This window comes from Saccopteryx leptura, chromosome 2 (assembly GCF_036850995.1).
Source record: "Saccopteryx leptura isolate mSacLep1 chromosome 2, mSacLep1_pri_phased_curated, whole genome shotgun sequence".
NCBI classification, from domain to species: Eukaryota; Metazoa; Chordata; class Mammalia; order Chiroptera; family Emballonuridae; genus Saccopteryx; species Saccopteryx leptura.
In genome coordinates, this window is record NC_089504.1 from 357,842,696 (window position 1) to 357,865,722 (window position 23,027).

At 54.7% G+C, this 23,027-nt stretch overlaps 5 protein-coding genes across 6 annotated transcripts; all 5 read left to right on the top strand.

The window, feature by feature from the left end:
* The first annotated feature begins 264 nt into the window (after positions 1-264).
* Positions 265-1,690, top strand: SPEM1 (spermatid maturation 1). The gene is made up of 3 exons (XM_066366436.1): positions 265-604; positions 704-764; positions 960-1,690. The coding sequence occupies exons 1-3, from the start codon at positions 461-463 to the stop codon at positions 1,688-1,690; spliced, it is 936 nt and encodes a 311-aa protein (XP_066222533.1). The 5' UTR covers positions 265-460.
* Positions 1,691-3,793: 2,103 nt separating this feature from the next.
* On the top strand, positions 3,794-5,553 carry SPEM2 (SPEM family member 2). Its single transcript, XM_066366438.1, has 3 exons — positions 3,794-3,931; positions 4,092-4,149; positions 4,280-5,553. The coding sequence occupies exons 1-3, from the start codon at positions 3,794-3,796 to the stop codon at positions 5,551-5,553; spliced, it is 1,470 nt and encodes a 489-aa protein (XP_066222535.1).
* Positions 5,554-6,306: 753 nt separating this feature from the next.
* Positions 6,307-10,246, top strand: SPEM3 (SPEM family member 3). Its single transcript, XM_066364518.1, has 3 exons — positions 6,307-6,444; positions 6,595-6,652; positions 6,774-10,246. The coding sequence occupies exons 1-3, from the start codon at positions 6,307-6,309 to the stop codon at positions 10,244-10,246; spliced, it is 3,669 nt and encodes a 1,222-aa protein (XP_066220615.1).
* Positions 10,247-13,332: 3,086 nt separating this feature from the next.
* On the top strand, positions 13,333-15,690 carry TMEM102 (transmembrane protein 102). Of its 2 annotated transcripts, XM_066364753.1 has the most exons (3): positions 13,333-13,453; positions 13,652-14,006; positions 14,098-15,690. In XM_066364753.1, the coding sequence occupies exons 2-3, from the start codon at positions 13,793-13,795 to the stop codon at positions 15,414-15,416; spliced, it is 1,533 nt and encodes a 510-aa protein (XP_066220850.1). In that variant the 5' UTR covers positions 13,333-13,453; positions 13,652-13,792; the 3' UTR covers positions 15,417-15,690. The 2 variants fall into 2 exon arrangements, with proteins under 2 accessions (XP_066220850.1, XP_066220848.1); XM_066364751.1 differs by having other exon boundaries at positions 13,360-14,006.
* Positions 15,691-16,461: 771 nt separating this feature from the next.
* On the top strand, positions 16,462-22,869 carry FGF11 (fibroblast growth factor 11). Its single transcript, XM_066364754.1, has 5 exons — positions 16,462-17,691; positions 19,293-19,403; positions 19,585-19,688; positions 20,458-20,656; positions 20,939-22,869. Exons 1-5 carry the CDS (start codon positions 17,499-17,501, stop codon positions 21,007-21,009), a joined length of 678 nt encoding a protein of 225 aa, XP_066220851.1. The 5' UTR covers positions 16,462-17,498; the 3' UTR covers positions 21,010-22,869.
* The last annotated feature ends 158 nt before the right edge of the window (positions 22,870-23,027 follow it).

Sequence of the window (23,027 nt, forward strand, 5' to 3'; positions counted from 1 at the left end):
ACAACTAAAGTGTTGCAATGCGCAACGAAAAACTAATAATTGATACTTCTTATCTCTCCATTCCTGTCTGTCTGTCCCTGTCTATCCCTCCCTCTGTCTCTGTTAAAATAATAATAAGATTAGGACCCATGTCTGTGCAGAGGACTGAGCTTGCTGTAGAAAAGGACCAAAAGGGGTGATGGGGGCAGATGCCAGGCAGGCCAGAGGGCCTAGCTGGTCTAGGTAGCTGGCTATAAGACAGACACACAAAGTAAAGGGCTTGCCTTCTGCCAAGGTCTGAGGCCAGGCTGGAGGGTTAATCCTGGGCCCAGGACTCTCCCTCTTGGCACATTGTGAGGGAAAGGTCCAGCATCATTGTGACCCGCTTACCCCCAAGAGCCTCTGGGACAAGCAGGCAGGCCACTGGGTACTGTGGCACATTGGGCTGGGGGCCTAGGGGCCCTGGTGGCCCTAGGCAGCCATGGCCATGGCTGAGCAGCCATGGTGCAAGTCAGCCTCTTACCATAGCCCTAACCCCAACAGTTGCCAGGACCTAGGCCACTTCATCCAGTTGCTGCTGGGCCTCATCATCTGCATTAACATCGGCATCAATCTGGTGACACTGGTCAGGGCAGATCTGGGCGGGAGGATGCCGGCGGGATCGCAGGGGGTGGGTTGGCTTGGTGCCCAGGGCCTGCCTGGGGTCACGGTGTCCTTTCCCCAGCTCTGGCACAGACTCCGTGGCTTCTTACACCACATGTTCTACCGTATTATTTGTGAGAAAGGTAAGCAGGACCTGGGGCTTAGGGTGGAGGAGGGGCAGATACCACGTGTTCTGGCCCTTGACCTTAAGCTGGCCTCATCCCCTCCCACTCCCTGCTCAGAAGCCATAGCTGGGCAGCTTACCTCCCTGAAACCTGCCTCTCCGCCCCTGTAGGAGCCAGTATCCACACAGCCTCTCACCTCTCCCCTATCCACAGAAGCTTCTAAGTCATCCTCACCTGGAAGGAAGACCCAGCCCCCAAAGCAGAGCTCCCCTGCAGTCCACCTTCGATGCACCATGGACCCTGTTCAAATGACCTTGACCCCCCCCTACACTCGCCACCGTGGCCGTCGAGGCTTGTCAGCACGCTCTGCCCACCACCCACTAGCCTGGGCCCCTGACACTGATGAGGAGAAGCTCCCTCATCAGGACCCAGCAATCTGCTCCCACAATTGGAATCGAGGAGCCTACTGGGAAGGCTCTCAATCCACTCAGGAGTTCTGGCCTTCCTGGGCCCAAGGTGCGATGGAGCTGCCGTCTCAGACCATCCGCTTCCAGCAGAGGATAGAGGACAGGCCCCTCAAAAGGGAGATGTGGTCAGAGCTGGGCCTGGAGGCCTGTGTGTACCCTGTGAACCCCCCACCCACCAGCCCACATGTCCTGGGCCATAAGACCGGCGGAGGGGCGGGGGCAGAGGGAGAACAGGAGCAGAGCTCTCCTGCCCCCCCAGACCCCCCACCCATCAGGGGTCCGGCCGTTGTCCCGGAGATCCCGGGGCGCCGCTCCTCGGGCCGCATTGCCTATGACGCCCGCGATGTGCGGCGGCGCCTTCGGGAGCTGACCCGGGAGGTGGAGGCTCTGTCCCACTGTTACCCCGTGGCCTCCAGATCCAACGTCATGGAGGGAACGGCCAAGAACTGGGTGTATCGTCCAGTGACAGAGAGGTGACTAAGAGAATAAAAAATTAAAAAACAAGAGAGAGGAGGTGGTTTGTGGTGGTGTGTGCGGGATGGAGGGTGGTGCTAGGGCCCACTCAACTCTTAGAAGCCCTGGTTGCTAAGGGAGCAATCTCCCTGGAAACAGGGCCTAGACAGCCCTGAGGACCTTCATCAACCTCTTGGCCTCAACCTTACCATCAACCTGTCCTCAGATCTTTTCCTGGCCATTCTTGGTTCCAATGTTCCCATCTGCCTCTACCCCCTTTTCTTCAGGGCCCAGAGAAGGTCCTCTGCCAATCCCCTCCCCATATGCCCAGGCATTCCTAAACCAAAATGGCGACCCTCACCCCCACGACCCTAAGCCACCAGAGGTCTGGTTCGGGCCAGAGCCCAGGTGTAGGCAGGTGAGGTTTCCTCTCCAGCCCTGGTCCTCACACTTCCCGTGCCGGAACCTGAAGTTCCTGTACCCTCAAGCAGGCTTGGAATAGAGGATGAACTATTGGGGAAACACTCAAGGGCTGCCTCTTCATAACATCACAGCCTCCTGTGACCTCACTCTTCTGATCTATACTTCATGTCACAAGTGAGGAGACTGAAAGCTCAGAGGCCACGTGACTTATTCATGGTCACACAAACACCAAGGATCAATTTGATGGCCTCAGATGCTTCATTCCCCAGCTTCTTCAGGCCGATTCTCATTGCCACTGAGACAGCCTGCCCACCAGTCTCCCGCCTTCCTCAGTCAGCCGTGTGTCATCAGAATATTGTGTGCACTGGAGAGCAGGGAAACCCAGGCAGCTGGGAGCTCACATACACACACTCACACACACGCTCACACAACTTGGGAACAAGGAACCATGTGAGTGCGCCTGAGCTGAAGGAGCTAGACCTCACCTTCATACTGGATGGGTTCCTGGATGGGAGCAGACAGGCCTTTTGTGAATCGCCATGCTTCTTAGTTTATTCTCATTCCGCTAACGTCATTGATTGTTGGAAGCTGATTCCATTGCGTATGTATTGAGCACCTGCTATATGTTTGCAGCCTTGATAGAAAATACCCACTAGGACCCTGACTGGATAGTCCGGTTGGTTGGAGCGTCATCCCGGAGCATGGAAGTCGCCAGTTTGATCCCCCGGTCAGGGCACATACAGGAGCGGCTCCACGTTCCTGTCTCTCTCTCCCTGCCTCTCTCTCTCTCTAAAAAAAAAAAAAAAGAAAGAAAGAAAGAAAACAAATGCCCACTACTGGCTGTCCCTCTATTTCTGCTGAGTGTTTATTGGGCAAGCAAATGACTTGTGGTCCCCAGAGCACCCTTTTCACAGACCCTGGTGATGAGCCTGGTTGAAATCGAAGACCACTTTGTCATATAAACAGTTATATCTATTTTGTGCTTTGTGAATTTCATGTGTTTTTCTTAAGGTGGCAGCTAACAGTTTTTCAACTTGAAGGGGTGGCTCAGTAGGAGGGAAGTTAAGGAGGGGCACCACCGTTGGGAGTGGTCCCTGGCAGTAGCAACCCCAGCAAAGAAGAAATCAGTTTTGCTCTGAAGCAAAGGGGTTAATGGACTCTGTGACTACCAACACCTTGGGCTGAAGTCCCTGGGCAGGAAGGGATGCTTAGAGGTGTTATGACAGGGAAATGGGCAGAACCAGGAGGGAATGTACAGAGAGGTGACCTCAAAGGGGACTCTTGCTTGGGTGGGAATTACCAACACACTACATAAGCTTCTATAATGTCTCACCAGGACAATGAAACCAAGGCAATCTTTTATGCATGATTCAATTCGTATGAAGACTGTCTCACTACTGTAGCTACCATATTTTCAACTCAGGAATCAGGTGTCGAGTTAAGCAAGCTCCCATGAAGACAAAGGGATAGACTGAACTCTGGGACATCTGGAGACTGAGCCAAAGGCAGAAACGGCCATAGAAAGGGCCAGCTGAGTAGATAAAAGAGCTACCACCTCTGCATTGTGACTCCTGCCAACATGCCTCATTATGACCTGGCTCCCTCACCAGCTGGCAGGTGTCCCTAGGTCCTGGCATGAGTGCAGTGTGGGTTGGGGCTGGTGGGGGGGTATGGCCCAGGTGGCCTTAGGGACCCCCCCCCACCATGGAAAACCAGCTCTGGTATAACAACTTGGGGTACTGCAATCAATACCAAGAAAGTTCCCAGGATGGTGAGGACTTCCTTCTCCTGCTGCTGGGCCTCATCATTCTTGTCAACATTGGGATCAATGTGGTAACTGTGGTCAGTGATAGCTGTGGACCACCCCTAAGGATGAAGAGGGCTGAGGGTGGAAGCCAGCTTTGGCCTGTACCTCCACCTGCAAGAGCAGTCTTGGCTCTTGGTGGTGTGGGAGCTGGGGGTGAAGAGCCTGATTTTCACTCCCACCCCACCTGACCCCCAGATGTGGAATAAGCTCAAGAGTGACTTGGACAAGATGATCAACTGGATTAATCAAAAAGGTAAGTGTGGCAGCTAGAGAGGCCCAGGGAACAACTCAGCTTCCCTGCTACCACCACAGTCCTAGAAAGACAGACCCCAGTGTTCCCAACCAACAACTGCCCTGCCCTCATGGACTCTTGCCTCCTCCAGACAAAATCTTGCAGGCTCGTAAAAATTCCCCCAAAGATGCCCCAGCCAAGGCCCAAGATGTCCACATCCACTGCACCCTGGACCCTGTAGAAGTGAAGATGGCCTGGCCCGCTTGCTGTTCTTCTTCCTCTAACCATCTCCGTAACTGCAGCTGCCGCCACCTGCACCATGACCACCGCCACCGTGCCCCCTGCAGCCACCAGCAGAGTCTGAAGAACCACAAACAATTCCCCAACAATCACTCTGTCTTCCAAAGCCCAAACCACAGCCACAAGATGTCACAGCTGAGGCCGATGTCCTCTTTTGATCAGGAAGAGCTGGACTCCTTCCTGGAGAGGGAGGTTAACCTATCTTTCCCACATCCCAAGTACCCATGGTGGGGTTGGCGAGGGCTCTACCAGCAAAGGGGGCTACCTTCCAACATTGGGCTATGTGGCCACCAGGGTGGGATCCCGGCCGACTTGTCACCACCCTCTTTCTACCTGTCACCCGAGCTGCGCCGCATGCCCAAGCGTGTGGAGGCCAAGTCCGAGCTGAGGCTCCGATCTTATGGACCCCACAGCTCACAACCCCGCATCTGGGGCAATGTGGAGGCTGAGCAGTGGACCTTGTCTCTGCCACCTCCCCACCAGCTGCCCCCTAGCCCCCCTTGGGTCCCTGCAGAGCACAGCCCTTACCCCTCAAGGAGCCAGCTACTGTATAATTCCTGGGATCAGCGGTGGCACGGTGTGGAGGGCTCTGAGCCTCCATCTGCCCTGGTGCCACGGAGCAACCGGCCTGAGGCCCGGGAACACTGCTCCCCACAGTCCCACCAGCGGGGCCTCCCTGGCCACGCGTACAGCCAGCCCAACCGCAGCCCCCGCCCATCCACAGGACACTTGAGCTATACCTCGCGGGACCCCCATGAGGTCCGGCGCCGGGCAGCTGAATGGGCTGAGGTGCTGCCCACTCAGCACCCTCTGATGACATCCACCTCCCTCACTGTGTTGGGTGAGGTCTCATACCAACAGGCCCTGGCTCCCAGCTCAGCCCTGCTCCCCCACTCCCCCCAGCCCCTGCCTGAAGGCCAGGCTACTGAGCCCCCCCCTCCCCCACCCACCTTCATGCCACTCAGCCGAAGCCCGGGGGGCAATGCCAGCTACCAGGTGTACGACAGCCTGGAGCTGAAGCGGCAGGTGCAGGAGAGCAGAGTGCAAGCCAACTCGCTGCCGCTTCCTTCCAGCCCCGCTTCGAGGCCCTCTCTGCACAGGAGCCGGACTCCGAAACTTAACTAACCGGGGGCAAATGGGGGTAATGGGCCAAAGCACTGACAGAGAAATAAAGAGCAACAGAGTCCAGGAAACACTGTGGTGATCTGTGACTGGGAAGTTCCAGTTCTCCTGCCAGCCTGGGACCCTGCCTTTGGCTTCCTGAAAGGAGAAGTCACTGTGCCCTTGGCATGAGGCCCCCCTGAGTTTAGTGGCCACAGTTCTGCCTGCAGGCCCCTCCAGACACTAAGTAGATCTTGCAGCTGCAGACTCCAAACCACTGGTCTCTGGGCACCTGCTCTGTGTGAGATTCCCCTTGTCCCCAAAGGGGGCTCAGAGGTTCAGGCCCACACAAGAAGCTGAGGCTAGATTCTAGACCTGGGGGTTCCACATCTAGATAGATCCAGGCCTGCAGCTTGCCAAAGAGCAGAAAGAAAACCAAGGCTCTGAGGCCAGGATCTCCCAGTCTCAGAAGCGATCAGGAGGATGGGATGCACGATTGTTTGAATGAGTGAGTCAGCAGGCAGTGAAGGAAAAATGAGAATGAGATGGGAGGTGTGTTGGCTTCTGGGCTCTAGTCTGACTGTCTAGGCTCTGGTTACTCAAGCCCGGTTACCAAGGAATGACACCCTGGGCCTTCCTGTTCCTCCCCCTCCCTCATTGTGACCCCTACCCCCTGTCTCATTATGACACAGTTGTCCCCCTCTCCCACCAGAAGAGTTTGGCTCCTAGTGAGTATATGGGAGCCAGGGGGTCCAGGTAGTCCTGGGGCCCCCTGCCATGGGTGAGCAAGCCCACTATGGAGCCCCAGTGTGCTCTGGCACCAACCCCAGGAAGTGCCAGGACCTAGGAGACTCGATCCTTCTGATTCTGGGCAGCTTCATTTTGCTCAACGTGGGAATCAATGTGGTGACTCTGGTCAGGGCAGGGTCTGGGCAGCAAAGCTGGGGGCACCCTATGGTCTGAGGGGGGAGGAGGGTGTGAGAGGGCTGCTGGGATGTGGCCAAGCGAGAGATGAATGTCAGGGCTCATTCTACTTCTGGACTCTCCCCTCCCCTGCTTCTTCAGCTTTGGAAGCATCTGAAGAGCTCCTTGAGGATTCTTTTCCATTATTTCTTTCTCCAAGGTGAGTGGTCCCTAGCAGGAGCTCAAGAGGATATATGGTCCTGTCATCTTTCCTCTATCCCTGTCCCTATTTTCAGACCCTCAGGAGCCCAGGCCTTGTCTTATTCCATCTCTCCCTGCAGATAAGCAACCTAGTTGTACGGGCAGCCATCCCACCTGTGTGTGCGGCTCCGTGGATGCTAAGAACCTATACTCAAGAGTTTCTTCCTTCTTCCACCAACGCCCAAGCTTCCTGCTCCAGCACCCTAAGCACACTGACTCCTGGATACCAGATACCAGTGATGAGGCTTCCAGATGCTGCTGGATGTCACCTAAGTGTGGACACGCCAAGGCGCCCCTGGACGTTCCATGGGGACTATGGGAGGAAGGGATGAGAGGAGCTGGGGAAGCCCTTCAGGCCAAACCCTCAAAGGCCCAAACCACCTTTCTCTCGAGGCAAGAGACATCTTCCCAGTTCCCTAGGATGAGCAAGTTAAATATGGTTCCACTCTGCATGCCCCAAGGGAACAAGGCTAACACTGCAGTCTATGACCCAGCCCCTGCTCCAGCCCAGACCCAGAACCAGAGCCAGGCCCAGTCCCCAGCCCGGCCCCCTGAGCCCACCCCCACCCAGGCTCAGACCCCAGCCCGGCCCCCTGAGCCCACCCCCACTCAGACCCAGTCTCCAGCCTGGCCCCCTGAGCCCACCCCCACTCAGACCCAGTCTCCAGCCTGGCCCCCTGAGCCCACCCCCACTCAGACCCAGTCTCCAGCCTGGCCCCCTGAGCCCACCCCCACTCAGACCCAGTCCCCAGCCCGGCCCCCTGAGCCTACCCCTACCCAGGCAGTAACCTACTCCCCATCTCACCCCTCTGAGCCTACCCCTACCCAGGCTCAAACCCCAGCCCAGACCCCTGAGCCCACTCCCATCCAGAACCAGTCCCCAGCCTGGCCCTCTGAGCCCACCCCCACCCAGGCCCAGACCAACTCCCCAGCCTGGCCCCCTGAGCCCACCCCCACCCAGGCCCAGACCTACTCCCCATCCCACCCCCCTGAGCCCACCCCCACCCAGGCCCAGATCCATTCTTTTTTAGTTCATACCCATGAGCACAGTCCCACCCAGGTTCACACCTCAGCCCACACCCTGGACCAAGCCCCAGCCCAGGCCCTCTTCTGTGCTTTAGCCCATACCCTGGGCCACACCCTTGAACACATAACAGTCCATACTCCAGCCAGCAGCCCTGTTCATCTAACCTATACCCATGCCCATACCTTAGGGTGTGGCTCTGCTCCAGACCCTCCTCTAACTTTTGCCTCTGCTACTACTTCTGCCCCAGCCCCAGCCCCTGCACCAGCCCCTGTCCCCATATCTGCTTCAATCCCTGCTCCAGCACTGGTCATAGCCCCAACTATCACTCCAGTTCCTGCTCTGATCCCTACCCGCACCCCTACCCACAGGCTAAGTACTATTCCCTCTACCCTGACCGCCTCCAGCCAAGGCCTCGCCACTGATCATGTGGTCTATGATACTTGCAAGGTAAAGCAGAACTTATTCCATGTGTGCCCCACCCAGAATGCTGGGAATTTTAGAAAGGACTTGGGAACCCTCTCCAGGCCCCCAAATGGGCAGGGCCCGGTAAACTCTGATACAGCAGAGAAAACATCCATGCAACTTAGTGGGGACACTGCCAGCCCCTCCACAGGATCCATACTGGGTTACCTGGAGTTGGGGAATATGGAATGGAAGATATCAGATGATGCCAAAGGCAAATCCTTACAGCCCAAGACCTTCCCTTACTGCAGCTTCCATCCTTGCAACGCTGAAAGGGGAAGCACAGACTCCCAGCCTCCAGTCTACCCGAAATTCCTGGTCTACTCTAAGGATGCTTCACCTTTTCAGCCTTGCTTTCATTCTCTAACCAGTGCCCAGAACTCAGTGTGCACCACTCCTCCATCATGCACTCTTTCTCTGCCTGTTTCTCCGAGGTCCTTTGTTCTTCATCAACCTACCAACCACCAGGCAAAGCTCTCCACTTCAATAGAAACCCCCACCACTCCCCCAATCTCCAAGTCTTCTCCATCTGTACCCTCTCCCCAGTTTCCCATCCCTTCCCAGTTCTGCACCATTTCCCACACCCCAACCCAACCCCAATCTCCTGAACTTCACGAGAGTCTAGGCCTCACCCAATATTCTGGCCTCCAAAGGATGCCGAGCCCTTCAATGGTCTCTAGAATTTCCAAAAACCTAGGGTTTACCCAAGGTCCAGGCCTCTACAAACTCCCAGTCCTTACCCAACACCCTCATCTCTGCAAGAGTCCGGGGCCTTCCAAAGACTCTGGCCTTCACAAGAATCCAATTACCCAAGATTCTGGCTCCCCAAAGAGCCTAGGTCCTCTTCAAGATGTATGTACCTTTAGGAGCCCATGTCTCACCCAACCCTCTGGCCTCCATAAGAACACCCCATTTCCCCAAAATTCTGACAATCAGAGGAGCTCAGGCTTTATGCAAGACTCTGGAGTCTGTAAGAGTCCAAAAACCCCCCAAGAGACTGTGTTCCACAAAAGCCAAGATCTCTCCCCAACGACTGGCCTCCCTAACAGCCCAGGTTCTCAAGATCCTGGAGGTTACAAGAGTACAGATCATGCCCCAGATCTAGGAGTCTCTCAGAGTCTAGGCCTTACCCAAGATTCTGGCCCACAGAAGAGCCCACGCCTTGCCAAAGATGCTGAAGTCAACAAGAGCGCAGGCCTTCCCCAAGAATCTGTTCTCCACAACAGCCCAGGCCTTGTCCAAACCTGGGGCCTCCATAAGGGCTCAGGCCTTACCCAAGACTCAGGAGACAACAATCGAGGCCTGACTCAAGATTCTGACCTCCATGTGAATCCAGGCCTTACTCAAGCTGATAAACTTGAAAGAAGAAGTGGTCTTACCCAAGATGTTGGAATTTACAAAAGCCCAGAACATACCCAAGATCCTAGCTTCTACAAGTGCCCAGGAACTAATCAAGATCTTCATCTCCATAAGGATCCAGCCCTTACCCAAGATTCTGGCCTCTGCACAACTCAACGACTTACCAAGGAATCAAGCCCCCACAAGGACTTATGTCTTATCCTAAATCCTGACCTCCACAAGAACCCAGGCCTTGCTCTAGGTACTAATGTATCTCTGACTGCAAAGTCCACACCATCCTTGATGAAGTCATATATATCTAAGCAGGTTCCTCAGGAGAATGCAAAGCAGCATCTTCCATGGAATTCTGACCCACTCAGTCAGAACATCTGCCCTTCCAAGGCCCAGGTGATCTACAATGACCTACAAACCCTCTCAAAGGTACCTGTACTAATTCAGCTGCAACCATCCTCCCAGCAAGCAGGTGGCCAAGACTGCGTGTACCACTCTGTGAATATAGTTCCTCCAGCCTGCCAGAATTATTGCCAGGTGCATCCCCAAATCAGCTGGAAGACCCACTGTCCTAAGCCAGGCACCCGGGTAGGGCATGTTGTCTTTGATGCCCGCCAGAGACAGTCCAAAGTAGGTACAGACAAGTGTGAAGCTCTAGCTCCCAGGCGCCTTTGCCAAGAGGCACCCAGCAACTCAGTGGAGACCACCGAGTGAGGATATCAATGTGTCATGAGGCCCTCAGAAAAAGAGGGTACAAAGGTTTATGAGAAATAAAGAGGTGGCAAAAGTGTTCTGTGATTGAGGACATCCACTCCAGCCCCATTCCTAACACTGGCCACTCTCAGGGCCTAAGGAGGACTGGAATTATACTTGCTGCTACTTCTCCTTCATAGCTGACGAGCTAAACCTATCATCCCCAAGGCCCTAGAGCTGCATTTTCCAACACAATAATCACTAGTTACCCATGGCTATTAGAATGCAAATTAATTGCCCTAGCTGACTAGCTCAGTTGGTTAGAGCATCATCCCAAAGCACGGAGGTTGCTGGTTCGATCCCTGGTCAGAGCACATACAGGAACAGTTCAATGTTCCTGTCTGTCTCTCACTCTCTCCCTTCCTCTATCACTAAAACCAATAATAATAAAAAAAAAAAACTTTAAAAAAATGCAAATTAATTAAAATTAAACAAAATTTGAAATTCTGTTCCTCTATTTCATTATCTACATTTCAAGTGCTCAAGAGCCATGGGTGGCTAGTGGCTACTGTTTGGACAGCACAGATTTAGAACATTTTCATTACAGAAAATCCTATTAGCAATGCTTTCGAGTTTAGATGCTTTCTTACCCTTGTCACCCATCCCCAACATCTTCAAAACTCCCATAGAGCCAAGAGAACTTACCTAATGTGTAGGGATGTCAGATGCCTAATTACCTGCCACTGTGAGAAAGAGCACAGTCCTCAGTTTTCCTGATCTGATCTTTTGGGGTACAACCAGACATAAGGAAACCTGCTTCTTCAGTTCTGGATTCTGTTTGGGGGCGCTGACTTGCTGAGGGAGAAGAACTCTCTTTGTTAGTGGACTAGGAACTCCTGAGATCTGGGCTCCAAAATTAAGCTCTGGGTTCTGAAAGTCCCTTCCTTTACAATCCTCAAATTTTCCCAAGTGTCTCTGCTTAATTCTCTTGCCTGTGGACTTAGGCCTATCTCACGCCAGAGATAGTCCCCAGGGAAAAGGGAATATAAAAAGTCCTGGTCCAGCCTGACCAGGCAGTGGCGCAGTGGCTGGAGCATCGAACTGGGATGCCGAGGACCCAGGTTTGAGACCACGAAGTCACCAGCTTGAGCGCAGGCTCATCTGGTTTGAGCAAAAGCTCACCAGCTTGGGGGCCCTGGCCGGTTGGCTCAGCGGTAGAGCGTCGGCCTAGCGTGCGGAGGACCCGGGTTCGATACCCGGCCAGGGCACACAGGAGAAGCGCCCATTTGCTTCTCCACCCCTCTGCCGCGCTTTCCTCTCTGTCTCTCTCTTCCCCTCCCGCAGCCAAGGCTCCATTGGAGCAAAGATGGCCCGGGCGCTGGGGATGGCTCTGTGGCCTCTGCCTCAGGCGCTAGAGTGGCTCTGGTCGCAACATGGTGACGCCCAGGATGGGCAGAGCATCGCCCCCTGGTGGGCAGAGCGTTGCCCCTGGTGGGCGTGCCGGGTGGATCCCGGTCGGGTGCATGCGGGAGTCTGTCTGACTGTCTCGCCCTGTTTCCAGCTTCAGAAAAATGAAAAAGAAAGGAAAAAAAAGAAAAGCTCACCAGCTTGGACCCAAGGTCGCTGGCTCGAGCAAGGGGTTACTCGGTCTGCTGAAGGCCCACAGTCAAGGCACATATGAGAAAGCAATCATTGAACAACTAAGATGCTTCAATGAAAAACTGATAATTGATGCTTCTCATCTCTCTCTGTTCCTGTCTGTCTGTCCCTATCTATCTCTCTCTCTCTGACTCTCTCTCTGTCTCTGTAAAAAAAAAAAAAAAAAAAAAAAGTCCTGGTCCAGCCTGACCAGGCAGTGGCACAGTTTATAGAGCGTCAGACTAGGATGCAGAGGACCCAGGTTCGAGGTCACTGGCTTGAGTGCAGGCTCACCAGCTTGAGTGTGGGTTGCTGACTTGAGCCCAAAGGTCACTGGCTTGAAGCCCAAGGTCGCTAGCTTGAGCCCAAAGTTGCTGGCTTGAGTAAGGGATCACTCGCTCTGCTGAAGCCCCCTGGTCAACGCACATATGAAAAGCAATCAATGAACAACTAAGGTCCTATAATGAAGAATGGATACTTCTCATCTCTCTGCCTTCCTGTCCCTCTCTGTCTCTTTGTCTCTATCACACACACACACACACACACACACACACACACACACAAGTCCTGGTCCAGCAATGGATAGGTCTGATCTGTAAACCTGTTCCTGGTTTTCTATCTTTTGTCTCATTATTTGTATTATTGTGGCTTCTTGTGTCATCCTGGACTTCATCTGTGTCCCTGATAGCACTGGTTACTGAAAACAATTTCCTCCCCCATACTTTCCCTTTCCCCTGCCCCAGCCCAGCTGGAAGTTTCCTTTGGATTTGATTTTCAGTCCTGACAAATCTTTAGTGTACACACGATGTGTGAGACTTTAAAGTGTTTTCCCAGCTCCACACGTGTGTCTGAGGTGGGTATCACCAATATGTCCCATCCGTGAGTCAGATAGTCATTCCTCGGTCACCACCTGTGTGTTCTTGCCTAACAGTGCTATCAAAGATTCCCAAGGCAAATCACCCAGCTGGGGAGCCCCTTTCTAACGCCTCTCTGGCTTAGTTTTGGCCTTGCACAAGTCATGTGCGGCTTTTCTAGGCTTATAAGTTATAATTGCATGGCAGAACCCTTCTAAATCTAAATGATCAATGAATGCTCCTTTACTCACATGGTATGTAGAGATCCCTGTTTCTCCCCAGGCCCAAGGGTATGTCCCCCATTATTGTTTGCTATTCAGATCCATCCTATTACCCCTTTGCTCCAAACCAAGGAATGTTTGTGTGGAACTGACCTGGGCTTGGAAAGAAAGAAAACAGTTTATCTCCATAGAAACTCCAACTTCAACCAGGCTCTTCAAAGAAACAGGAAAGGATGTGCGGGCATAGCCTCAACGCTCTGGTAGCGCAAAAGACCAAGTGCAACTCCCAGGATAGCGCGAGAGTTAAGCAAAGCGAAAGGAGTGTTGACAGAGGCGGGGTCCGCTGGGAACCACTTCGAAGGCCTCTAGAAAGGGGTGTGGCTGTAACAAGGGCGTGGCCTTGCGGGCAGCCGGAAGAAGTTACCTGTTGGATTGTTCTTTCCATTTTCTTCCCACCTCCTGCACTCACCCCCTAAAAGGGAAGTCGCAGACCTTAAGCCTTTTCTGAAATAGAGGTAAGGGGAGGTAGACAAGGGACAGTGGAGGAGATTGGCTATTGCATTACGTAGGAGGGTCCCAACAGCTACTTTTTACGGTTTGACTCAGGTGAACCGATCCATGGGGGCGGGGACCAGAATGTGAGAAAGGACAAGGACAGAGGAGGTATTTATTTGTTCGTTTTCTGGACTAAACTTAGAGCCCTTTATCTGCAGACCTACTGGCGTACTTATCTGAGGCACTCTCTCAGCCTCGGGAAGAGAGCAGACCGCCGGCGACTTTTTGACAGAAAAAGGAAGGGCCGGTCTAAGCTTGTTCTCGTCAGTGTTTTCCCTAGCCCAAAACGATAGAGCCATATGGCTTCTGCGGTCTGGGGGAGTGCCCCCTGGTGGGGTCCGCCGCCCCCAGCCCCTGCCCGCCCACTCACGGACATCGACTTCTGCTCTGGAGCGCAGCTGCAGGAACTAACCCAGCTTATCCAGGAGCTGGGTGTGCAGGCGAGCTGGAGTGACGGGCCCAAGACGGGACCAGACCTCCTCCAGGCCAAGGACTTCGTTTTCTCTTTACTTAGTAAGTAACCGTCCCTGCCTTCAGAAATTCGCAGCTCTCAGCCCCGCCCTGGCGTGGTGTCACGCACTCACAATCCTTTCTCTTCTCGTAGGTCTTGTTCATCGCAGGGACCCCCGCTTCCCTCCCCAAGCAGAACTCTTACTGCTTCGTGGTGGAATTCGCGAGGGCTCCGTGGATCTTGGGACTTCACCCGTAGGTCCCTACGCCCGGGGACCTCACTATGACGCCGGCTTCACTCTCCTGGTGCCCGTGTTTTCTCTAGATGTCATTGGGCAGGAGCTGCAAACGGACGTGGAACCCTGTTACGCCTGGGTCTGCCTCCCAGAAATGATGCACGGAACCTCAGTCCGAAAGGCATGGCAAGATTGCCTAGGACCCCCAGTTCCAGTAGGACGTGATTCCATCCACCGAAGCGAAAGCGAAGAAAGTCCCAAGGACCAGCAAAGCTCCATGGACCAACCTCACGGTTACGTCACTGAGCCTGAGCAGCACGTGTTTTTGGAAAAATCCCCTACTAACGTTTCGGGGCCTGAGCTGCCTCTGCAAGATGTAACTGATCTTGGCTTGCCTGAACTGTTGAAAAAACTAAATGGTGACGTCACCAAAGCAGCTTTGAATAGTCCAGTCCCACAGCCGTCGGAGGCTCCAGAGGCGTGGCCCACATTGTGCGCTGCCAAGGTGGCTGCGTGGTTCTTTGCTGTGCTGGCTGAGGTCGCCGAGTCCCTGGTCCCGGTCCCGGGTGCACCTCGCTTGGTCCACGCAGCCCGCCAAGCGGGGTTCACCACCATCCTACTGGCTACGCCGGGACCCCCACGCCGCCTCCTGCTTTTCGACCTGATCCCCGTGGTGTCTGTAGCTGGCTGGCCGGAGGGCGCTCGGAGTCACTCGTGGGCCGGCCCGCTGGCCTCCGAGTCATCCTCCTTCTACCTGGTGCCCCGTGGTGACACAGAGCGGCTGTGCGCTTCCGGCTGGCAGCTGTGCTTCGCCCGCCAGGAGCTGGCGCTCAAGGCGCACATTCCCTCCCCGTTGCTACAAGCGCACGCGGCTGCTCAGGCGCTGCTGCGCCCGCTGGTGGCCGGGACCCGGGCTGCGGCGCCCTACCTTCTGCGGACGTTGCTCTACTGGGCTTGCGAGCGACTGCCCGCGCTGTATCTAGCGCGGCCCGAGAATGCAGGAGCCTGCTTCCTGGGGCTTCTGGATGAGCTGGGTCGTGTGCTCGAAGCTGGGACGCTGCCCCACTATTTTCTGAGTGGCCGAAAGCTCTGGGCAGGGGACGGTGCCGCTGCTCTGCTCGTGGCGTTGGCCCGGCTACGTGGGGACCCTGCCCAGGCCCTGTGCGCCACGGTGGAGGAGGCCAAGGCTGCGCGCAAGGGGGGCGGCTTAGCTGGCGTAGGAGGCGGAGCCCATTAAAGACTACTACCAGCGTGGAAAGTACTTCTGTTAGCTAGCGGAATATGGAGGGGACTGCTCGCCCCTAATTTGAAAGACAGACTTAGCACCCAGGACCCAAAGATCGTTCTAGAAGGCGTCCTCGCGGGTTCCTGCCCATCATTTCCACTTGCCTCGCTACCCATCCCTGGTACAAATCGTCCCATCCTGGCTCTTCTGCTCTTCAAATCTGTGGCCAGCATCCCTCGTGCCCTGGTACAGCCTCTGGCAACCATCTCCTCCCCCCCCCCCCATTCTTATGGTATTTCCTCTCAGGAGTCTATAGGAATGGGGGAAATATATTTGTTGACAAAATGTGCAAAGGAAAAAGGTATGAAGACCAGAGACAGACCAATTTGGCTCAAACAAAAGCAGACATATTAGGGAGGCCGAATTTCGCCCCAGGCTAGATCTCGACACCCCTGCCCTCCCAACCAGCTGTTATTACCCCCAATTTCCTCATTCAGTTGTACTCCCTTCCTGGTCAGTAGGATCCCTTTCTCTACTCTCGGGATGTTCCCCCTTCCATTTACCTTAAGCTCAACCTCTCCCCCCAGCCAGGGTTCCATTCAGTGGGGTCACTTCCTTATCTGTCCCCTCTGAACCCTGAGACAGGTCTTGCCTTGGCTCCGCCTGCCTCCAAGATCATCCCTTTTCCCTGCCTCCAAGGAACCCCCGGGTTCCGCCCGCCCAGCTTCATCCCCTTTTTCCGGCGTCTCCGCCCCCTGCCCCGCCTCCGGGGCCGCTCCGGGAGAAGGGGGAGCTGCGGTTGCCGCCGCCACCTCCACTTCCCACTGTCACTGCTGCTGCTGCTGCTGCTGCCGCCGCCGCTACCGCCACTGCACTTGGTCCAGCCTCCAGGCCCTGTGCTCTGACTTGACCGGACCAGGGCGCTCTGCGGAGACTCCCTCACTCTTTTGGTGGTCCGGGGCGTCTACCCAGGCGTGGAGGAAAGCTCCGTTTGCGGGGGACAGGGAGGGAGGAGCCTGAAACCGGGGCCAGCACCACCCGTCGTGGGACCAACAAGACAGGACAGGTTGAGGGGCGTCGGGGAAGAGGGGGGATGCTATAGGTAGTACCAGGGAGGAGGAGGAAGCCCTGTAGCAGAAAGCTCTGATACACTGACTTGTAGGGGCCTGTTCACATTTAGGAACTGGTGGACACATGGATACTCTACTCTCTTGGGGCCCTGGTTGTTTCCGAGTGTGTGGGATCTAAACAGCATCGGCTGTTCCTGAGGAAAGTAAGGGACAGCCAGGAAAAATCCGGATGCTCTTTTATTTCGAGGTGACAGAGGGCCCTCCAACCACCTGGTGTACCCACCAGAAAGAGTGTATTTGGAGGTGACTTTAAAAAGATTGGAAGGTAAAAGGCGAGGAAAGGGGCTCAGCAACTGGAACCCTGTGCCACTAGAAATGGGGGTGACTTGGTGAAAAAGAGGTTATTGTCCAGAGACAGCCTGGGAACCCGTTCTCTCTGAGCAAGGACAGCCTGGACATTCTGAGACATAGTTCTGGGGAATTTCAGTGGGAAAAAAAGTGGGGGATCCTCTTCACTTAAAGGGAGGCAAAGACACTAAGGTTGGGTTCTTCCCTGACATTGGCAGTGCACCAGTAGGGGTGGGGTGAGCTAATATTCTCAAAGCCAAGGATCCACACCCTTTAGATTATAAGAGTGGACTTGTGATGAGTACAAGGGCCCTGAAATAGGTTGAAAAGGTGCCTGGGGATGTTGGAACCACATCCGAAATTTTTAGGGTTTTGACTTTGGAATAGGGGAAGTGGGGACAGGGCTATTGTAGAGCAGGGGAGGGGGCAAAAGTCGAGTGTGGGGTTAACGGAGAGATACACAGGCTGCTGGATTCAGTGGAACTAGCACGGGGCCCAAGGGTGGGAGCTGAGGCTGGGCGTGGGGGACTGAGGCCTATCCTTCCTAAGGTCCAGTGGGTGGGGCAGTGAGTCGGGAAAGAGCGTCAAAAGCATGCCGTGGTGACCAGGCTTCTCTGGGGGAGTCCAGCGCGCTCCCAGCGCCTTCTGGTTTGGGGGTGTCTCCTCCCGGGGCGCCATGGCGGCACTGGCCAGTAGCCTGATCCGGCAGAAGCGGGAGGTCCGCGAGCCCGGGGGCAGCCGGCCCGTGTCGGCGCAGCGGCGCGTGTGTCCCCGCGGCACCAAGTCCCTTTGCCAGAAGCAGCTCCTCATCCTGCTGTCCAAGGTGCGACTGTGCGGGGGGCGGCCCACGCGGCCGGACCGCGGCCCGGGTGAGTGGCTGGGGCGGGGTCTCCGGAACTGGGGTCTCTGCTTGGGAGGTTGAGATAGGGGCTCTGAAGAATGGGGCCCGACTGAGGGAGGCTCCAGGAAAGTGAAAAGGGGTGGGCCAAAACTGCAAAGTCTCTGCCAGCCTATGCCTCAGTTTCCCTTCTTTTTCGCCTGTAACCCCGAGTCCTTGCTTTCGAGGGCAAGGGGAAGGCTCGAGGGGCTAAGACTTGGCCAAGCCTCGCAGCAGCTGCTTGCCGCCCCCATCCCCACCCCCTTTCGCCTACGTGCTGGCTCTCGCGATTCTCTCCATCCAGAGCCGAGGGGCCTGGGGGTTCCGGACGCCTGGGTCACCCCGAGGGTTTCTGCGGCTCCGGCAACCCCGCCCCCGCCCCGGTTCTCCCGCTCCTCCACGCCTTGGCTCGGTTCCTCCTGGCCGAGCTTGCCTGGCTCGGCGCCAATCTCCCCAGCTCTCCCCTGGGTGTCCTTGCAGCTACTTCCCCAGCCCGCCCCTCTAGTGCGCCCTCCTCCCGTGACCTGAGCTTCAAGATAGGAGCTGGGGACCACCCATGACCCTCCATGCGACTCAGAAATCGGGTCCCAAGAGCTCAAGGGACACTCTTGCCGCGAGGAACTTACATACAGTACGAGGCTGGCGCGAGCCCCACGCCGGTGCTGGGGGGTCGTACCATCTACAAAGGGGTACCCGGAAATCGGCCGAGAGCCAGCGACCGGCAAGGAGAGTTGTGAGGGTCAGTGTGTGGTCCCCGTCCAGGTACCACAGGCAGGGAGTCCCTCTGGCCCCGTTTCCGCTCGTTCCCAGCTCCCCTAGGGTTAGCCCCCTCGAGCTCTCCTCCCCCCCCGCCGCCAGCCGGCCACAGTGGTACGGTCCGCAGCCCACCCTTTGAGTGCGACCCGGCCCCCACGTGACTTAGCCTGCCTTGCCACCTCCCCCGCCCCTCCCCCACTTCCTTGGTTTGGTACCTATTGTCCCCCATCCCAGGCGGGTTACCTGGCTGAAGGGGGAAAGCTGAACATCAACGAGGCCTGGGCCCCCGAGCCAGCGGACTGACAGACACAGACAGATGGGTCAGTGTCAGACTGGCTGGCTCTGGGCCAAGGCGAGGCCCGCGCCAAGCGAGAGCGACAGCTGCAGCAGCAGGTGCTGAGTCAGCGTCAGGCCTAGTCCCACCCCCACTCTTGAGGGGGCGCCCCTACCCTGTGGTCACCTTGCTGCCCCCCACATTCGCAAACACAACCCCCTTCGGTAGCCCTGCCTGTCTCCCTCTACCTTTTGATGTGTCTCTCCCCAACCTCTCCCCCCTCCTTTTCTGGTTGAGCTAAAGGGTAGGAATTAAGCCATTTAAATAAATTTCAATTAATTAAACTGAAAGCTGGTGGTTAGAGGAAGCAGAACGGATCCCCAACTCAGAGTCCTCAGGAATTGAAGAGATGGGAGAGAGCGCTCTTGGAGGATCAGAAAGTTGGGGCCCTAGGACCCTATTCCTTTTCTCCACTCTCCTTTCTTTCCTCTGATCCCACCAAGTGTAAGAATGTCTCTGGGAACAGAGATGTCATTTGCAAAGATTAATCTCTCTCTCTCTAGAGCCTCAGCTCAAAGGGATCGTCACCAAACTGTTCTGCCGCCAGGGTTTCTACCTCCAGGCAAATCCCGACGGGAGCATCCAGGGCACCCCAGAGGACACCAGCTCCTTCAGTGAGAGGGGAAGCGGCCCCTGTGGGGGAGGGGGAGGGGGCTAAGAGATTAGGACCATCCTATCCCTGCTTCCGGTTCTGCTGTTTTCAGTCGGCCTGAAAGCGAAGTGAAGCTGGGATGGGGAGAGCTCAGATGGGGGTTCAAGGTCTGGAGTACTGATGCCCCCTCTCTCTGTCCCCAGCCCACTTCAATCTGATCCCTGTGGGACTTCGTGTGGTTACCATCCAGAGTGCCAAGCTGGGTCACTACATGGCCATGAATGCTGAGGGGCTGCTCTACAGCTCGGTGAGACAATGAGGGCCGAGAGGCTTGGGTTCAGAGATTCCCCTACTACAACTTTCTCAACCACAGATATTTTACAGTTAAGGACCTCCTCCCACTCCAGCTCTTGCTAATGTACCCTCATCACTGTCCACTCTAGAACACCTCCTCTAGGGTCCCTCTAATCCTACTCTCATGTAGCCCTTCAGATGCCCCCAGGCCTTTTGAATGTCCAACCCCTTCAGCCTTTTAGAGCCCCCATTTCTTTTATTGTTTGTTTTTTAGAGAGAAGAGAGAGAGAGAAGGTGGGGGTGGGGTGTAGCAAAAAGCATCAACTCGTTATAGTTGGTAGTTGCTTCCGCTATGTGCCTTGATCGGGCAAGCCCGGGGTTCTGAACCAATGACCTCAGCGTGCCAGATGGATTCTTTATCCACTGCGCCACCACAGGTCAGGCTAGGGCCTCATTTCCTCTTCCTACCTCCTCCAGACTTCACTGTTGCTCACTTTCCCAGAGTCATTCAGATGATGGTGAGAGGTTGGGAACAGAGTAGAGAGAAGGTATCTTTTTATCCCAGAGGCCCCCAAAGTCTAGGTCTTAACCCTCAGGGGCTACCAGGCTCTTCCTTTTCCACCCTTTCTCCCTTTTCTTGCATGGACTAAGAAGTTGGCTCTCCCAGCCTGAAATGTATGGATTGTATACTGGCTTGTTCTTCCCAGGGCTCTCTTCTGTCCAGTGACATGTCTATTTGTCTCTTTGTCTGTGTGTGCCTTCCTGGGTCTTTCTCTCCTCAGCAACATTTCACAGCTGAGTGTCGCTTTAAGGAGTGTGTCTTTGAGAATTACTATGTCCTGTACGCCTCTGCTCTCTACCGTCAGCGCCGTTCTGGCCGGGCCTGGTACCTAGGTTTGGACAAGGAGGGTCGTGTCATGAAGGGAAATCGAGTCAAGAAGACCAAGGCAGCTGCCCACTTTGTGCCCAAGCTCCTGGAGGGTGAGTAGAGACTGAATAAGACGGGGACTACATGGGAGAATATTGACCTTGACGTGGACATTTAGTGACACACAGCTCAGGGGCTACAAGTGTGAAGAGGAAACCTATTATGACAGTCAAACCAGGAAGGATTTGGCCTTTGGGAGATTAGGGAGTTCTCCTCCTATGGGTTGGGGTTCCTAGAGGATAAGTGTAGGAGAAGGGAGTTCTTTCAGAGCTCCGATTCTGCTTAGGTCTCTCTGTGCCTAACTCTCTTTCTGCTCCTCTCTTTCCCCTTTACAGTGGCCATGTACCGGGAGCCTTCTCTCCACAGTGTCCCTGAAACCTCCCCTTCCAGTCCCCCTGCTCCCTGAAATGTAGATCTTGGACTGGAGGCTCCTGCACTTGCACTGATCTAGCCACCATCACAGCCTGTCTCCCAGCCCTGCTCTCACCCCAGCTGCCGTACTCATGCCCTGAGCAGCCAGTTCCAACCAGGTGCTCTACCCAGAGGGAGCCTAGGAACTGCCGAGACCTTTAAATGCTTGGAACAGGGATGCACAGAGGTGGATGTTTGAAAATGGTCCTGACTGATTACTCCTTTCCTTCCTCACTTACACACCCCCAAAGATTTTTCCAGAGATGGTGCTGGGTGTTTCCAAAATGATAGAACCAGGACACAAATACTTTCCACCCCAGGCTCCGCAGGTTCCTGGAGCCCTTTTCATTGCCACTGAGCCATAGATTTATAGGTCTACTGGAGCTCAGGATTAATTTCCTTTCCCTGCTTCACCCTCTGCCTTGTTCTGGACAGGTTCTGGAGCACCAGGCACCCCAGCGAGGGCCGTTTCTGCACTAATGCTCTGTGCGGCAATGCAGGCATGATGCCAGGCTCTGTTATGGATCCAGCAGGCTTTCTTGACCCAGATAGACCCCTGGTTTCCAAGTAGAGAGGCTGGATTTGAACCCTATCAAGCTCTTGGTCTTGGCCTGAACTAGGGCCAGTCTCAGATCACCATAGGTTTAACTTTTTTATCCCAGAGACATCCAGTTCTGGAGCATGGTGTTCTAGATGCATATGGAGCCATATTTCCTTCTGAATCTTAGCTCTAGGTTATAGACCACAATTTTCCACCCTTTCCTCCAGAATGGAACCGGGGCCTATAAAGCCATATTATTGCTCTAGAGTAAGTTCTAGACTCATCTCCCACCTTCTCTAGTGATACCTATTAAGATGAGCTCTGGAAAGGACCCAGCTATGATTCATAAAGAACTAAGTCCTAGATGAATTAAAAACTACTTCTTGTTTTCCCTAGATAATTTTTTAAAAATCTTATTCTTCCTATAGCATGCTAACCTTATTTTTAAATGCAGTGTCTAGCTCCTGCAACTCAGCTGGAGTCCAGGGGAATAAAGCCTGAAGAAGGGCAGAGGAGTTTTAGAAGGAATCCTTGGCTTGTCGTGGGGAAGCTAGGGTGGCAAAGGGACCAAAACTATGGCATAACTGGACCTGTGCCTGGGTTGAGGGGGGACACGAATACTTAGCTACCTCAGCAGGAATTCCTTCTAGATCCCCTTGAAAGCTGAGATCTTTAGGGTAATGAGTCTAGAATAAAAAGGATAAATATGACATAGCCTTGACCCCCCCCAAGTGAGGAGACCCCAATTCAGCAATAAGTCCCACCGCTCTCCCCTTGGTCTTGCCAAGGAGGGATAAGTCCTCTTGGGGTTCCACACCGCATTTGAGGAGACCCCCAAAGCTTCTAACTGACTAGAACTTGCTTTACTTTAAAGCTTAATACCTCAGCTATGTTTTAGGTACCTAAAAGGGCCTGACTAGATTTTTCTGAAAAACGTGGAGAGCAGGGGCAGGCCTAGAACCCACTAGCGAACTAGTAGGTAGACTGAGCAGCCTCAGACATGGGCAGGGTGAGCTGAGGAGTTCCCAGTACTCAGAGGCAGGTCATTTTTTTCTCAGGCTCTTTCTACTTCTGGCTTGTTGCAAGAGGGGTTGATGCTTCCCTCGCTCACACAGACCCCGCCCAGGCTCCACACATCTCTTGGCTCTTCTCTCAGGGGACCCGGTTTCCACTCCATGCATTCTCAATTAAAGAATTTTTATACAGCCCTGTCCAGATCGCTTGGTTCGTTCGAGTGTCATCCGGAAAGCAGAAGTTGCTGGTCAGGGCACATACAGGATCAGATCGATGATCCTGTCTCTCCCTCTCCCTCCCTCTCTCGCTAAACAAATCAATAAATTTTAAAAAATTATAAAAGATTTCTACAATTGATGTTCTTATCTGTTATCTGTGGGTGGCAGGCATTGACAGTTGTTCGGGGCGGGGCCAAATCCCAGGGGCGGGGCGGGTGGGCTGGCGGCTGCCCCCCCCAA